This window comes from Ranitomeya imitator, chromosome 5 (assembly GCF_032444005.1).
Source record: "Ranitomeya imitator isolate aRanImi1 chromosome 5, aRanImi1.pri, whole genome shotgun sequence".
NCBI lineage: Eukaryota > Metazoa > Chordata > Amphibia > Anura > Dendrobatidae > Ranitomeya > Ranitomeya imitator.
The window spans coordinates 138850629-138868709 of record NC_091286.1 but is presented as its reverse complement, the minus strand read 5'-3'; the positions used below and the strand labels follow the sequence as shown (position 1 = coordinate 138868709).

The 18081-nt window shown below is 39.3% G+C and overlaps 1 protein-coding gene across 2 annotated transcripts; it reads right to left on the bottom strand.

Annotated features, from left to right (window-relative positions):
• Window positions 1-2481: 2481 nt before the first annotated feature.
• GJE1 (gap junction protein epsilon 1) lies at window positions 2482-12735 on the bottom strand. 2 transcript variants are annotated; one of them, XM_069767925.1, is made up of 3 exons: window positions 12554-12735; window positions 10799-10981; window positions 2482-3476 (listed from the first exon to the last, which is right to left on the bottom strand). In XM_069767925.1, exons 1-3 carry the CDS (start codon window positions 12590-12592, stop codon window positions 3081-3083), a joined length of 618 nt encoding a protein of 205 aa, XP_069624026.1. In that variant the 5' UTR covers window positions 12593-12735; the 3' UTR covers window positions 2482-3080. The 2 variants fall into 2 exon arrangements, with proteins under 2 accessions (XP_069624026.1, XP_069624027.1); XM_069767926.1 differs by lacking the exon at window positions 12554-12735 and adding an exon at window positions 11125-11205.
• Window positions 12736-18081: the final 5346 nt, after the last annotated feature.

The window sequence follows — 18081 nt, the reverse complement described above, 5'->3', positions numbered from 1 at the left end:
CATTCCAGAGGTTTTCAATGGGGTTCAGGTCTGGAGATTGGGCTACCCATGACAGGGTTTTGATGTGGTGGTCTCTTTAATTTTTGGTAGAGCTGTATATTATCAACTATATAATTGTCCAAGGGTCACTTCCGTCTTTCTGTCTGTCTGTCCTTCTGTCTGTCACGGATATTCATTGGTTGTGGCCTCTGTCTGTTATGACTGGCCAATATACTACGTGGCTCTGTGCTGTATACTACATCGCTGTGCAATATACAGGTCCTTCTCAAAAAATTAGCATATAGTGTTAAATTTCATTATTTACCATAATGTAATGATTACAATTAAACTTTCATATATTATAGATTCATTATCCACCAACTGAAATTTGTCAGGTCTTTTATTGTTTTAATACTGATGATTTTGGCATACAACTCCTGATAACCCAAAAAACCTGTCTCAATAAATTAGCATATTTCACCCATCCAATCAAATAAAAGTGTTTTTTAATAACAAACAAAAAAACCAACAAATAATAATGTTCAGTTATGCACTCAATACTTGCTCGGGAATCCTTTGGCAGAAATGACTGCTTCAATGCGGCGTGGCATGGAGGCAATCAGCCTGTGACACTGCTGAGATGTTATGGAGGCCCAGGATGCTTCAATAGCGGCCTTAAGCTCATCCAGAGTGTTGGGTCTTGCGTCTCTCAACTTTCTCTTCACAATATCCCACAGATTCTCTATGGGGTTCAGGTCAGGAGAGTTGGCAGGCCAATTGAGCACAGTAATACCATGGTCAGTAAACCATTTACCAGTGGTTTTGGCACTGTGAGCAGGTGCCAGGTCGTGCTGAAAAATGAAATCTTCATCTCCATAAAGCATTTCAGCCGATGGAAGCATGAAGTGCTCCAAAATCTCCTGATAGCTAGCTGCATTGACCCTGCCCTTGATGAAACACAGTGGACCAACACCAGCAGCTGACATGGCACCCCACACCATCACTGACTGTGGGTACTTGACACTGGACTTCAGGCATTTTGGCATTTCCTTCTCCCCAGTCTTCCTCCAGACTCTGGCACCTTGATTTCCGAATGACATGCAAAATTTGCTTTCATCAGAAAAAAGTACTTGGGACCACTTAGCAACAGTCCAGTGCTGCTTCTCTGTAGCTCAAAAGTGGCTTTACCTGGGGAATGCGGCACCTGTAGCCCATTTCCTGCACACGCCTGTGCACGGTGGCTCTGGATGTTTCCACACCAGACTCAGTCCACTGCTTCCTCAGGTTCCCCAAGGTCTGGAATCGGTCCTTCTCCACAATCTTCCTCAGGGTCCGGTCTCCTCTTCTCGTTGTACAGCGTTTTCTGCCACATTGTTTCCTTCCAACAGACTTACCATTGAGGTGCCTTGATACAGCACTCTGGGAACAGCCTATTTGTTGAGAAATTTCTTTCTGGGTCTTACCCTCTTGCTTGAGGGTGTCAATGATGGCCTTCTTGACATCTGTCAGGTCGCTAGTCTTACCCATGATGGGGGTTTTGAGTAATGAACCAGGCAGGGAGTTTATAAAAGCCTCAGGTATCTTTTGCATGTGTTTAGAGTTAATTAGTTGATTCAGAAGATTAGGGTAATAGGTCGTTTAGAGAACCTTTTCTTGATATGCTAATTTATTGAGACAGGTTTTTTGGGTTATCAGGAGTTGTATGCCAAAATCATCAGTATTAAAACAATAAAAGACCTGACAAATTTCAGTTGGTGGATAATGAATCTATAATATATGAAAGTTTAATTGTAATCATTACATTATGGTAAATAATGAAATTTAACACTATATGCTAATTTTTTGAGAAGGACCTGTACTATGTGGCTCTGTGCAATATACTACATGACTGGGCAATATACTACGTGGCTGGGCAATATACTGCGTCACTGGGCAATATACTACATCACTGGGCAATATACTATGTCACTGGGCAATATACTACGTCGCTGGGCAATATACTACGTGGCTGGGCAATATACTACGTGGCTGGGCAATATACTACGTGGCTGGGCAATATACTACGTGGCTGGGCATTATACTACGTGGCTGGGCAATATATTACATGACTGGCCAATATACTACGTGGGCTGTGCAATATACTACGTGGCTGGGCAATATACTACGTGACTGGGCAATATACTACGTGACTGGGCAATATACTATGTGGGCTGTGCAATATACTACGTGGCTGGGCAATATACTACGTGACTGGGCAATATACTACGTGGCTGGGCAATATAGTACGTGACTGGGCAATATACTATGTGGGCTGTGCAATATACTACGTGGACATGCATATTCTAGAATACCTGATGCGTTAGAATCGGGCCACCATCTAGTTGATTACATATTCAAGTACTTATAACCTTTTAGTAATTGTGTAATTATTAAATACATTACCTCTTTATATTTCTTATTTTGTTTTTGTGATTTTTTTTTAGGAAGGGTTTGGACTTATAGTATTTGGCCATTGGGCTATTGGTTGAGTTGTATGGTGAGGGGACACTTTATATCATATATTGGAGGTTTTTTGGAGGTTTCAAGTTTATAAAATGTAACCAGAAAATGGAAAAACCTTACTTTTTTTTGGTCAATCATACATTCATATCTGTTATAAAACCATGTATTTGGCTTATTATTTACATTGTGATGTGTTTGTAAGTATGTGAATGAAATAATATTTTAGTATATGTTATAGGAATATTTTCTTAGAGCAACTTTTGGCCCAAAAGAAGAATTAAATGCTTGTCTCCCCTATTAGTAAGTAAAAGAAATGGAACTCTGTTTCATCACCGCAATAAACATTTGTTTACTACATGTCATAATAATACTAGTGCATCATCAACTGAACTTTGGTACTTCTCCTACTTCATAGCCATAATCAGTCTATGTATACAAATTGATATTAGTGCAATATGTACATATTTACAATTAAATACATGCTATCAATGCTGCCAAATATAATATCACACATATAAAAACCTGCAGTAAAATTGCAGATTTGTCTTGTTTTTTTGCATTTACAGCATGTTTCCATATTTCTGCACCAGATGGCATATCTACTGATTGTTTAGGAATCCCAAACGCCGATACAGGATCTCAAATATCTCTGCTACACACAATACCATGGTAATTACAGTAAATGTATACATTGCAATTAGGAAGATTGTTTTTTCAAAGTGTTCTGGGACCATGCACCTGGTCAAATTATATTTCTTATCTAGGCTTCCAGCATCACATTTAAAGATTGGATTCACTTGAAAACCAAAAAGATGACTCTGTAGCCAAAAGGCTACTACTTCCAAAGTAATCCTTAACAGTACAGAGATTATATAAAAAACTGTGTAAACTGGTTTCTGGAGGATATCTTCTTGATCAATACTCTTACAGGCTGCATAGAGATGAAAAACTGCTCCTGGGACTAACACAGTAACAAGCTGTAGGGCCCAAAATACCTGGAGAGAAAAAAAAAGATAAATCTCTATACTATACTGTGAGCAATAACACACTGTAAATATTTAATAATAATAATAATAATAATCTTTATTTATATAGCGCCAACATATTCCGCAGCGCTTTACAGTTTAACAGCTTCAAACACAACAGTCATAAGTAACAATGTTAACAATACAATAATTAAAGCGAAATAAGACGACCCTGCTCGTGAGAGCTTACAATCTACAATGAGGTGGGGAAATACAAAGTACAGGTGTGTATTTACAATGATGTATTTACAATGGTGGTCCAGCTATCTTCAGAGGGTGGGGGATAGATGGAAGTAGTGAATGGGCTACACACACACAAACAAAATAACTGATTAGGGAACATGATAGGCCACTCTGAACAAATGTGTTTTGAGCGAGCGCCTAAAAGTATGCAAATTGTGGATGGTCCTATTATCTTGGGGTAGAGCATTCCAGAGGATTGGCGCAGCACGGGAGAAGTCTTGTAGTCGGGAGTGGGAGGTACGGATTAGTGCAGAGGTTAGTCGAAAGTCATTTGCAGAGCGAAGAGGTCGGTTAGGCCGATAGACAGAAATGAGGGAGGAGATGTAAGGGGGTGCTGCACTGTGAAGAGCTTTGTGGGTGAGAACAAGTACTTTGAATTGTATCCTGTAATGAATGGGCAGCCAGTGTAATGACTGGTGAAGAGCGGATGCATCTGAGTAACGATTAGCTAGATAGATGACCCTGGCTGCTGCATTAAGGATTGACTGGAGAGGGGAAAGTTGAGTGAGGGGGAGGCCAATTAATAGAGCGTTGCAGTAGTCCAGGCGGGAGTGGATCAGGGCGACAGTGAGGGTTTTTGTTGTTTCCATGGTGAGAAAAGGGCAGATTCTAGAGACGTTCTTTAGGTGTAAGCGGCACAAGCGGGCAAGAGATTGTATGTGGGAGGTGAAGGAGAGATCGGAGTCAAACATAACACCCAGACAGTGTGCCTGCTGCCGGGGTGTTATTATGGTGCCACCCACGGAGAGAGAAACGTCAGGTTTAGGAAGGTTAGTAGATGGTGGGAGCAGAAGAAGTTCAGTTTTGGAGAGGTTGAGTTTCAGATAGAGAGCGGACATGATGTCAGAGACTACGGACAGACATTTAGAAAATAAACTGATAATTAGTGATGAGTGAATATATTCGTGACCTCCGAGTATTTTTTAGTGCTCGGAGATTTCGTTTTCCTCTCCTCAGCTGAATGATTTACATCTGTTAGCCAGCATAAGTACATGTGGGGATTCCCTAGCAGCCAGACAACCCCCACATGTACGTATGTTGGCTAACAGATGTAAATCATTCAGCTGCGGCGCTGAAAACTAAATCTCCGAGCACTAAAAAATACTCGGAGGTCACCCGAGCGTGCTTGGGAAATCTCGAGTAACGAGTATATTCGCTCATCACTAATAATAATTAATCATGCATTTATTAGAAGCACCATTTTTCTTTAGACCTAAATAGTAAAGGGTACGAAATTGTATTTAGCTCTAAAACTGCTTTAACCCCTAGTGAACTATGAATGACCATTAACCTTCATGTCGCTCTAGACCATAGACCGCCAGGGATTTGTTCATTAAAATTTGTTTTCAAGACATAACAAAATAATATATTTATTGCTGTAGTTCTTTATAATATTTTTTGCAACATTAAAGAGTATCTGTCACTATGAATTCACAACCCAAATCATTTATATGCGTGTGTAGCTGTTTCAAAGGCAAGTCCATCAATATCTTCCTCCGTTACTTAGAAATTAGAGTTTGCATTGAAATGCAAATGACCTGTAGATCTGAAGTCTCTGTAACTCCAGCTCTATTCCCCATGCAGCACCATCTCTTTCTTCTTGGTTGAGGGCTCCTTTGCTAAAGTTACACAGCACACAGACCCTCTGTCAAGCAGGGGGAGGGAGCGCTAAACAGGAAAAAGAGCTGGAGTGACAGAGGCTTCAGATCTACAAATAGATTGTCAGCCTCATTTGCATATCATTTCAACTGCTAATTTCTCTCTAATGGAGGTATGACCATGTAAAGGCATTGTTGGAGTTGTATTTGAAAGACTTTCAATATGTAACAATATGATGGAGGTGTGGTATTGTGCTTCATACACAAGCTCAATCTCATACTGGTGACCTATCCAAAGGATCAAGGTAGTGGAAAACTCCTTTAACTTTGCATTATATATCTTGCATATTTCTGCATGTAGTAATAACTCTGGACTGCTTCAGCATATCTGTGATTTTTTCATGATACATTTTAGTTTATGTTAGTGGTAAATTTAGGTTTATCTGATTTTTTTTAAATTTATATATGTATAAAAAAATCCTGAAATTTGATGAAAAATTAAAAGGCTACCAAACATGAAAAGTTAATAAATAACATTTACCCTATGTCTTTTTAACATCAGTACCATTGTTCAAATGTCCTTTTTAGTTTGTTAGGATGGTAAAAGAATTGATAGTTAGGCAGCAATTTTCATTTTTTTTTCAAGGAAATTTACAAAACGTATTTTCTTAGGGGGCGTTTCGGTTTTGAAGTGATTTTAAAGAGCATATATATTGGAAATACCCCAAAAGAGATACTATATTAAAAACTGCACTCCTCAAGGTACTAAAAACTTTTGTCAGGAAGTTTGTTAACGCTTCAAGCACTGCATAGGAATTTGAATGAATGGAATGAAAAATTATATTTTCTCCACTGAAATGTTGTTAACATCTGTACTGGCCACCATAACTGACACTGTGGTCATTATTTGCAATGGCAACCCTCAGAACCACGTAATTGTGTTGTGGAGTGCTTATGAAGTTAAAGAGGGAGCGATCTCCCTTTGTTAAACGGCTTTCACAAGGAACAAAGTACATTTGAAAGGGAACCTGTCAGCAGTTTTGGCCGATATAAGATACGGCCATCACCTTTCAGGGCTGTATACAGCATTCTATAATGCTGCATATCTGCCCCCAACCCGACCTGCAAGAGAAGTAAAATGACTTTTTTAATATACTCACCTGCTGGCCGTTCCGGTCTGAGGGGTGTCGCTCTTCCTGGTGCGGCGCCTCCCATCTTCTTGCGATGCCACCCTCCTGCTTGCTTCTTGTGGATGAAGGGTCCCTGCATCATCCACACAGGCAGCTCGGTAACGCGCTCCAACGCAGGCATACTTATCTGCCCTGTTGAAGGCAGAGCAAAGTACTGCAGTGCGCAGGTGCTCGGGCTCTTCGACCTTTTCCTTTTTCTTCTCTTGCAGGTCGAGTTGAGGGCAGATATACAGCATTATACAGGGTGGGCTATTTATATGCATACACCTAAATAAAATGGGAATGGTTGGTGATATCAACTTCCTGTTTGTGACATATTAGTATATGGGAGCGGGAAACTTCAAGATGGGTGGTGACCATGGTGGCCATTTTGAAGTCATCCATTTTGGATCCAACTTTATTTTTTCCAATGGGAAGAGGGTCATGTGACACATCAAACGTATTGAGAATTTCACAAGAAAAACAATGATGTTCTTGGTTTTAATGTAACTTTAAGCTTTCATTAGTTATTTACAAGTTTCTCTTTGTTTACAGCCATTGACATATCGCAGTGGTTAACATGTGAGGAGCGGGTAGGAATTGTGTTGATGTCTGGTGAACGCAGTACCCGGGTTATTGCAGCAGATTTCAGTGGAAGACTCCCTACGCAAGAAAACTGTCACCATTCCCATGTTATTTAGGTGTAGCCAGATAAATGGCCCACCCAAAAAAGTTTTCCTCATCACTGAACATAATGTTCTGTGTAAACTGAGTGTCCTGTTCCAATTTTTGTTTTGCCCATTCTGCAAATTCAGAGTGCCAACTCATATAAACTCATATCAGCCAAAACGGCTGACAGGTTCACTTTAATCAATAGATCTTGAAATAAAAATAAACTCCACAATTGGATGTGTCAAAAAATGTTCCTAAGATAATCTTATAACTGTGCCCCTGCTGTGTACTGTGTAATGACTGTGTCTGACCCTACAGAGACATAGTCTGATCATACCACAGTTCCTAGGCAGGGGAGGAAGCAAAAGATAGTATACAGATATTAGAGTATGGGATCACAGCTGATTCTTTGTGAGAGGTAAAACAGTTGCTGTTTGTTTAACCCCTTTATGACATGCGCCATACTAGTACTGCACATGTCGTGTCTCCCCCTTTGATGTGGGCTCAGGCGGTGAGCCCACATCAAAGTCGCGACATGTCAGCTGTTTTGTACAACTGACATGTGCGCGCAATAGCGGCGGGTGAGATCGCGATTCACCCGCCGCTATTAACCTGTTAAATGCCACTGTCAAATGCTGACAGTGGCATTTAACTACCACTTCTGGCCGCGTGGCCGGAAATGAGCGCATCGCCGACCCCCGTCACATGATTGGGGTCGGCGATGTGTCAGGACAGTAACCATAGAGGTCATTGAGACCTCTATGGTTACTGATGCCGGCCTGCTATGAGCGCCACCCTGTGGTCAGCACTCCTAGCAAGCCTGCATTTCAGCTACATAGCAGCGGTCTGATGATCGCTGCCACGTAGCAGAGCCGATCCAGTGGTGCCAGCTTCTAGCCTCCCATGGAGGCTATTAAAGCATGGCACAAGTTAAAAAAAATATTTTTAAAAATATGAAAAAAATAAAAAAATATAAAACTTTAAATCACCCCCTTTCGCCCCATCCTAAATAAAACAATAACAAAAAATCAAACCTACACATATTTGGTATCACCGTGTTCAGAATCACCTGATCTATCAATAAAAAAAAGCATTAACCTGATCGCTAAACAGCATAGCGAGAAAAAAATTTGAACCGCCAGAATTGCGTTTTTTTGGTCGCCGTGACATTGCAATAAAATGCAATAACGTGCGATCAAAAGAACGTATCTGCACAAAAGTGATATCATTAAAAAAGTCAGCTCAGCGCACAAAAAATAAGCCATCACCCGACCCCAGAACACAAAAAATGGAGACGCTACGGGTATCGGAAAATGGCGCATTTTTTTTTCTTAGCAAAGTTTTGAATTCTTTTTCAACACTTAGATAAAAAGTAACCTAGACATGTTTGGCGTCTATGAACTTGTAATGACCTGGAGAATCATAATATCAGGTCAGTTTTAGCATTTAGTGAAGCTGGAAAAAAGACAAACAAAAAACAAGTGTGGGATTGCACTTTTTTTGCAATTTCACCACACTTGGAATTTTTTTCCCGTTTTCTAGTACAAGACATGGTAAAACCAATGGTATCGTTCAAAAGTACAACTCATCCCGCAAAAAATAAGCCCTCACATGACCATATTGAAAGGAAAAATAAAAAAGTTATGGCTCTGGGAAGGAGGGGAGCGAAAAACGAAAACGCAAAAACGAAAAAGGGTCGCAGCGGGAAGGGGTTTAAACATGCAGGGAATTTTTTTACCTCTCAAAGAGCAGCAGCTGTGATCCCATGCTGTAATGTCTGTATACTCTCTTTTGTTTCCTCCGATAGCCAGGAGATGTGATATGATCAGACCATGTCTCTGTAGGGTCAGACGCAGCCATTACACAGTACACAGCAGGGGCACATTTATATGATTATCTCAGCACAGGAACATTTTAACACATTCAATTGTGAAACTTATTTTTATTCACTAAACTAAAATTCACTTTGTTCATGGGAAAGCAATTTAGATGCTGCTGTCGCTATTGACACTAGCACGTTAGAGGGTTAAATGTCAACAAACGGTACTAACACTGATCATGGCCAACCTCTGCATATTAACTCATTAGGGGACACTATTCTCTTATTCCTCAAGACGTATTGGTGGTGACTGACTAAAGCTGCTCATACACTACAATAGCTGTTGGCTACATGCTTTTTAGCAGTTAGCAATCTCTAAGGGTATGTTTCCACGTGCAGTAAATGCTGCGTGTTTGACGCTGCATAGAGATGCAGCGTCAAACACGCAGCGTTCAGATGTTACAGCATAGTTGAGGGGATTTAATGAAATCCCGTCTCTACTATGCGTGGTAACACGCACGCGGCGGCCCTGCGACTCTGGACATGCGGCACGTCTTTTAAGATCGCAGCATGTCCGTATACCTTGCGGCGACGCTGCATCGCCACAAGGTATAACACAGGGCCCTATGGTGGGGTGCGATGATCCCGGATGTGTGCTATGAACACATCCGGCATCATCGCGTCCCAGAAAGGGGGCGGGGCTTAGCGCAGAGCGGGTTTGTCGCTCCGACGAAACCACCAGCCATCTTGATCGTGGACACATACCCTAAGAATTCTGCCACATGCATGTGTATGTGGCTGAACACGTTGGTCATGAAATGTGCCATTGCCAGACCCCTCTGATAGCAGCTTATCTTTCATGGTAAAAAAAGAAATAGGCTTGTTGTAAACTAACATGCCTGATCCTTCTTCCTCCCACCATCTGGTATAGGGGAAACTCTACACATATTAGATAGTTGAGCAGTTTTGCTGAAATTAGCACATTCAGTCAGCATACATCTAATGATCAAATAACCACTGGCTTAAATCATCAATAATACAGCACTCATAAAGTGGCAGATAACACCTGAGCAACTAAACGCGGACACAAACGAATTTTTTTTTATGTGGATTACTACTAATCCTACAGACTCTTAAAAGGAACCTGTCACCTGAATTTGGCGGGACCGGTTTTGGGTCATATGGGCGGAGTTTTCAGGTGTTTGATTCACCCTTTCCTTACTCGCTGGCTGCATGCTGGCCGCAATATTGGATTGAAGTTCATTCTCTGTCCTCCGTAGTACACGCCTGCGCAAGGCAACTCCGCCCATATGACCCAAAATCTGTCCCGCCAAATTCAGGTGACAGGTTCCCTTTAAGTATGGAACAGATGTTGGTCATTTTGCATTTTTCTGAGAGCCTCAATGTGAGTCTTATAGGAATGCATAAATATACTGTGCAATTTGGAGAGTCAGTATGTAATGATGCGAGTCAGAATGGGTAACATACATGCTACAACAGAGAAACAGAACAGAGGCTGAGAAATTAAGCATTCTGTAATAAAATTAACGGTATTACTGAGTAACTGATGTACATTACTATCAAATAAAAATGTTAAAAATTCTAGAGTGCTTCTTTAATTAATTTTACAAATACAATATAGTGTTGTTCTTTCTTAATTTGATTGAGAAATCCAAATAAAATTCTAACAATATATGTAACAAGGAAATATTCAACTTAGTTACATTTCACTTCAATTTGCGCTCAACCAATTGTTATGGTGTTTCATTTGTACCAACCATGTAGCCTTACCTGTGGTGTTATCGGTCGAAATTGGTTGTAGCAGAAGAGGTTTACTTCTCTTTTGTCAGGATCACAACTGAAGTGCAAGGCCTCATTTCCATACACAGCAAAGCCCAGGACACCAAGAAAAAACATTCGCACAGATCCAAAGAAAAGGGTGTGGAACTGACCAATCACGGTTGGAGGTCTGAGCTTCAAAAATAATAATAATCATTTATAGGAAACTTGTTAAAAAAAATAAAAATGCATACTGTTCTTTTTATTATTGTTATTATTATTAATTATATTACAATTAAAGTTCAATTTATTAGAAAAAGATTTCTGAAACAACTTACAAACATTCTTCAATGATTACAGGTTTTTTCATTGTTGTGTAATAATCACAGATACAAGACGGCTAGACTACATTCAACATAATACTGCAATTGTGCTAGAGAAAAGTCCACAGTATGTTCCCGTAACCAACGTGGCTCTGGAGGCCTCGATTGCTTATTGTATTATGTGAAAGAGGAGTCAGCAATGTAGGAAAATAGAGCATCAGATTGATCCATTGTTGGCACATGGAGTTGATAGAAATCTCCAGATACGCCCTCGCAAATAAATAACTGCAGGCTGTACCACACTATTTAGGAACATCACAGCAAGGTTAACTTCGGGAAAACAAATATCTAGCTAGTTAAAATATTAATATAAAGCCAAAAACCGAAACACTTCCTACAATACCTGGACCAAGCATTATTATTTTTAAGTTAACGCCTAAATCACATGATTACATTTGACTGAAATGTAAAAATTTCATTTTTTTTATAAAATTGAATCAAGAGTTCATGCTCACTTGACTGACATAACCAGTAAAGGAAAAAGAAGCCCGTCTTGTACTTGGCCGGTATGAGGTTGAGGAGAATGCTATGCTGTCACTTAATACTTACACATCCTTCATAGAAGTTCTTGATATAATTTAAAGACATCTCTTGTAAAATGTTATCTCGGTGTAAATCTGAAGTAATTCATGTCTCTCATTGCCAATTTGCTGTCACCGGAACCCAGTTCACAGCTATTGCTCTCTCATGACCCTTGCTGTAGAAAACTCTTGTCACTGCACATTTCTCTTTTATCCCTAGGCCCCAATCAATTTACTCTCTCAGGACAAAAAAACAGCAAAACAAAGCATAGTACATGTGGTCAGCTCCATGATGCCCAACAAACTCTGTCAGCAGAAACCTCAACACAATTCTAAGGTAAGAATACAACAGTTATATGTAGATCTTTGACATTGACAGATCTTCCACCCATTTTATTCCTAGAAAGCAATTTAAAAATTACTATGAGTAGAGAAACAAACAGAAAACTTTTTGGGGGGTTAAGAAGATAGATAGATATTAAATCTTCTCGTCATTTTTATGCTCTTGTAAATTCTACCATAAAATAGGAACATAATTATTTGAGTTTCATCTTACACAAACATCTTGAGACAACATGTATAATTAGAGGAGAATGGTTCCACTTGACGGACCTACGTATTTTTTCAACCTATGTAGCTATGTAACTATGTAACTACAAGTAACTAATTTATGCAAGCTAATATCTCCAGCATTTTATTGTATAAATAATATAACTTCTCGACTAATTTGCACAAAATATTTGCAAGCAAACATATAAAAAGTAAAAAAACAAACACATTTCGCAAACAGGATACAGTAACATACAGTACTGTATTAGAAAGCCTTACAGAGATGTTGTGGCCATAAGGTATAAGTTACTCACCAACCTCAGTCCAGGTGTTGTGTTGTTTGGACGACCCATTTATTGATGGTTTGTGGTCACTTTCATCCTTTTTGCTTAAAATTCCAAAGGTGATCTGCATTAACAGAGCCATATCTCCACTATCACTGATCAGTAAATTGTACAAAAGTCAGCAGTATTGGCTGAATACTTGTCACCAGCATAATGTCAAAAGTCACATTATATCCCAGCAATAGTGATTGACTCTCTGACAGCATGGTTAGTGCCGTACTATTGCCTAAGTAACAGAATAGGAACCATGTACTCTACAGCAGAAACACAATACAAAAATGCCCTGTCATGAAAAGCATCATGTGACTCTAGGACTAGTTTGGTGAATAAATGACAATGAAAACAGCTTTATTTAAAGGGTTATTATCACATTGTTTCTTGAGCATGTCAGAGAAATGCAGCCTACTTAGTTTCTTTACTTCTTCATATCTGGAAGGTCATGCTTAGGAGACTTGCTCTGAAAGCTGATGATTTTGCAGGAACGATAATTGCATTCCTCTTCAGAAGCTGAAAGGGAGGAAGTTAAACAGCTTAGGCTGGTTTCACATTTGCGTTTAAAAACGCAGCGTTAAAAGCGCAAATGTAGGTGGTGAAAAAAACGCATGTAAACGCGTGCAAACGCTGCGTTTTTTAGACGCATGCGTTTTTGTTTGCGGTAAAAAAACGCGGCGTTTTGACGCGTTTAAATGCGTTTTTTCCTGCATTTGCGTTTTTGAAACGCATGATGAGAAGTGTGTGACAGCTTCCAATCATCAAAATCAACTAGAAAACCCACTAGAAATTAGGGTTAGGGTTTGGATCCCTAGGGTTAAGGTTAGGGTTTGGATCCCTAGGGTTAGGGTTAGGATCCCTTTATCACCTTGATGGTGGGGGGTTAGGGTTAGGGTTTGGATCCCTTTATCACCTTGATGGTGGGGGGTTAGGGTTAGGTTTAGGGTTTGGATCCCTAGGGTTAGGGTTAGGGTTAGGATCCCTTTATCACCTTGATGGTAGGGGTTAGGGTTAGGGCTAGGATTAGGGTTAGGATTAGGGTTAGGGTTTGGATCCCTTTATCACCTTGATGGTGGGGGGTGGCTTATCAGTGTGTAGACTTGTTTTTTTCTATGGAAACGCATGCGTTTAAAAACGCAAACAAACGCATGTGCTTAAAAACGCATGCGTTTACATAGACAGCAATAAGTTTTTTTGCCGCAAAAAACGCATGCGTTTTTTTGGGGCAAAAAAACGCCTCTAGAAATTACTACATGTTGCATTTCTGCAACAAAACGCAAGCAGAGAAACGACGCATGCGTCGTCAAACGCGGCAAAACGCATACAAAAAAACGCATGCATTTTTAATGTTAAATATAGGGGAAAAAAACGCATGCTTTTTTTTTGCGCTAAAACGCTGCACCAAAAAAGCAAATGTGAAAACAGCCTTACTGCTGTATAGAAATCAGGAAATAGGTGACTATTATGTCAGGAGTTAACTCCTCTCCTGAAATGTAACTACTGCATACTCTCATCCAGGATCTGAAAAGGACCTGTACACTATAAAAGATAAAAGCAGTCATTGCAGGAGAATTTCTGCTAATTACAGGTGATCTGATCATCGCCTGTATATAGAAGATTCGATTGGACAACTTCAGCTTCTAGCCTCTTTTGGAGACTATTGAAGCATGCAAAAAGTAAAAAAAAAAAAAAAAAATATTAAAAAAATTAAAAAATATAAAAGTTCAAATCACCCCCTTCAAATTAAAACAATAAAAAAACCAAACATACACATATTTGGTATCGTCACATTCAGAATCGCCCGATCTATCAAAATAAAAAAAGAATTAACCCGAACATTAAACGGCGTAATGATAAAAAAAGTTAAAACGCCATAATTACAGTAGGTTTTTTGGTTGCCGCAACATTGTATTAAAATGCAATAACGGGCGATCAAAAGATCAAATCTGCACCAAAATCGTACATTAAAAACGTCAGCTCTTTAACAAACTTTGGATTTTTTTTCACCACTTAAGTAAAAAAGAACCTAGACATGTTTGGTGTCTATGAATTCGTAATGACCTGGAGAATCATAATGGCAGGTCAGTTTTAGCATTTAGAAAACATGGTAAAAATACAAAAGACGACAAATTTTTTTGCAATTTCACCGCACTTGGAATTTTTTTCCCGTTTTCTAGCACACAATATGTTAAAACCAATGGTGTTATTCAAAAGTACAACTCGTTCTGCAAAAAACAAGCCCTCACATGGCCATATTGAAAAAAAAATAAAAGCGTTATCGCTCCGGGAAGAAGGGGAGTAAGAAACGGAAATGTAAAAAAGGAAATACGCCTGCTCGTTAGGAGGTTAACAAAAGTGACTCCAAACATTTATTTACACCTAATATAGCAAAAAGCTCACTGATGTTGCTCTGTCCTCTATGTTTAGGCTGCATCGGTGACAGAATTGATGATAGCGTATGTCACCACAACAGCTAATTACTGAGCACAGAGGATGTTGTGATGTAGACGGAATGAGACAATGAGATAAGTGAATATCATGCAGCAATGATGCGAGCTATCGATGTAACATCACCCCTGCAACTTAACCAGGGAGACCAGAGCAGCGGCGGAGAGCCAGAGTTGGACCCGAGGATGATGAGTTTCTGCTCTGATTGTTATTTCAGGTATACAATGTATTTTGGGTCTACTTTCTTTATAGTGGAAAACACCTTTAAACACAATTATACAGTAGAAATATAATATTGCCAAACTGTGAGAGTTTTATTAGTTAAATAATACACGTTTATACCGGGGAAACATAGTTATGTCCATATACAGTATATTTGGACAAAGAAAACATTTTTCTAATTTTGGTTATAGACATTACCACAATGAATTTTAAACAAAGCAATTCAGATGCAGTTGAAGTTCAGACTTTCAGCTTTCATTTGAGGGTATCCACATTAAAATTGGATGAAGGGTTTAGGAGTTTCAGCTCCTTAACATGTGCCACCCATGTGCCAACGTGATGATACCCCATATGTGGTCAAAAACTTCTGCTTGGGCACATGGCAGGGCTATGAAAGAAAACAGCGCTATTTGCCTGCGATAGATTGTGAATGCCATGTCACATTTGAAGAGCCCCTGATGTGCAAACAACAGAAAGCCAGGCCACAAATGATCCATTTTGGAAACTAGACCCCTCAAGGAATTCATCTAGGGATGTAAACAGTATTTTGAACCCATAGGTGCCTCACAGAATTTTATCACATTGAGACGAGAAAATATGTCATTTTAGTAGTAAAAAGGTAACTTTTCTATTTGCTGTAAATTTGTCACGATTTATTGCACAATTTCTCCCGAGTGTGGTGCTGCCCCCTATGTTGTCAGAAATTACTGTTAAGCCACAAGCCAGGACTGAGAAGGAAGGAGCGCTATTTGGCTTTTGGATCACAGATTTTGTTAGAATAGTTTGCGGACAACATTTGTGGAGCTCTGAATGTGCTAGGACAGCAGAAAAACCTCAAAAGTTACACCATTGTAGAAACTGAACCTCTCAATGAATTCATCTACAGCTGCAGTGACCATTTTGTAACATCCAAGCCAAGCTTTTTTTCTGGAGATTTGCAAATATGCCAGTCTAGTACCCATCCATTGTGCCCCCATACAGTGTAGAGCCCCTATATATTGTAGAGCCTACATACATTGTGCCCAGCTTGTTCTTCTGGCAATATGCACCTGTAAACTGTTATGTGCCTTCTCTCCATTACAATAATGCCAAACATGTGGCCGCATACTGTGGATCAGGCACAGTGGGGCTCAGAAGGAGGGGGGGCATTTGGATTTGGGAGTGTAGAATTCACTGGATTTTATTTTAGGGGGTGTGAGCCATGTTGCTTTTCCAGAGTCTTTGTTCTACCAGTATCGTGGGGAGTCGGACCCCCTATTGTTCCAGTGACAGATGAAGAACCTGAGTGGGGGCAGATTTTGTGTGGGATAAATTAGGTTTTTTATTGGTAACATTTTGGACTACACACTATGAGGCAGATGGAAACACTTCATAATCCATTTGGCGCCTGCTCTGCTGGTATCCATCTTTTTAGACATGCACAGATCTCTGGCCACCCACACTTGTTTATTAAAAAGATGCAAAAAACAATGGAACACTGCCAAAACAGAGACCAGTCAAAAGTGACTCCATCTGAATCATAAGTGAGTGGTTTCGTCTAGGATTTTGTCTGAATCAAGGTTTTGGGGAATGTATATGGAAACCTCAACGTGAGCACTCATCGGAAAGCACAGGATAAATGTGAGCCAAGCCTTATTCCGATTTTTGGGAGGTAGAATCAACAAATAGACAGTAATACAAGAATAGTTATTTTTATTTTTGTGCTGTTCACCTTGCAGTATAAGTGATAAGGCAGATTTATTCTTCGAGTTGGTGTGATTACAGCGACACCAAATTTATATAGTTCTTTTCAAGTTTTGCTGCTATTACACAGTAAATATGCTTTTTTATATAAAAAGTAGTTTTTTTTGTCATTCTGAGTTGCATTTTTTTATGCCGAACAGAGCTGTATGAGGGCTTATTTTTTGCGGGACAAGTTGCAGATTTTTTTGGTACCATTTTGGGGTACATTATGGTTTTTTTATCGTTTTTTATTCAGATTTTTCAGACACAGAATGAACAAAAAACACCAATTCAGTGATTGTTTTTATTTTTTACTCTGTTCATCAAATAGTATAAGTGATTAGACTGATTTGTTCATCAGGTTGGTAAGATTGCAGTGATACCAGATTTATATTGGTTTTTATGCTTTGCTACTTTTACAAACTAAAAACAATATTTTACAAAAATGAATTTGTTTTTGCATCCTCATTTTGAGAGCAGGAACTTTATTTTTTGGCTGAATGAGTCATATTAGGGTTTGTTTTTTTGTGCGACAGTTTGGCATTTTCATTTCTACCATTTTTTTATATATGACTTTTTGATCGCTTTTTATTCACGTTTTTGTGAGTCAGTACGATGAAAAGGCGACATTTTTGGCATTTTTTTTACAGCGTTTGCCAAACTGAAAAAATAACATGCCAATTTTATAAAGCAGGTCATTCCATTCGCAGCAGTGCAAATTATGTGTACTTTTTTGTTTATTTTTGTTTTATTACAAACACTTTTGAGTGGCGAAACAGCTTTTTGTGATTTGTGTATTTTTTTGTTTAACATTGTTACCCATTTTATTTTACTTTTTTTAACTTGTTTGCTTAGTCCCATTATGGGACATGTATAATGCATGATGTGCATCATATTCGGACATACAGCTCTGGCAAAAATTAAGAGACCACCACATCAAAACCCTGTCATGGGCAGCCCAATCTCCAGACCTCAACCCCATTGAAAACCTCTGGAATGTAATCAAGAGGATGATGGATAGTCACAAGCCATCAAACAAAGAACTGCTTAAATTTTTGTGCCAGAAGTGTAAAAGACTGGTGGAAAGCATGCCAAGACCCATGAAAGCTGTGATT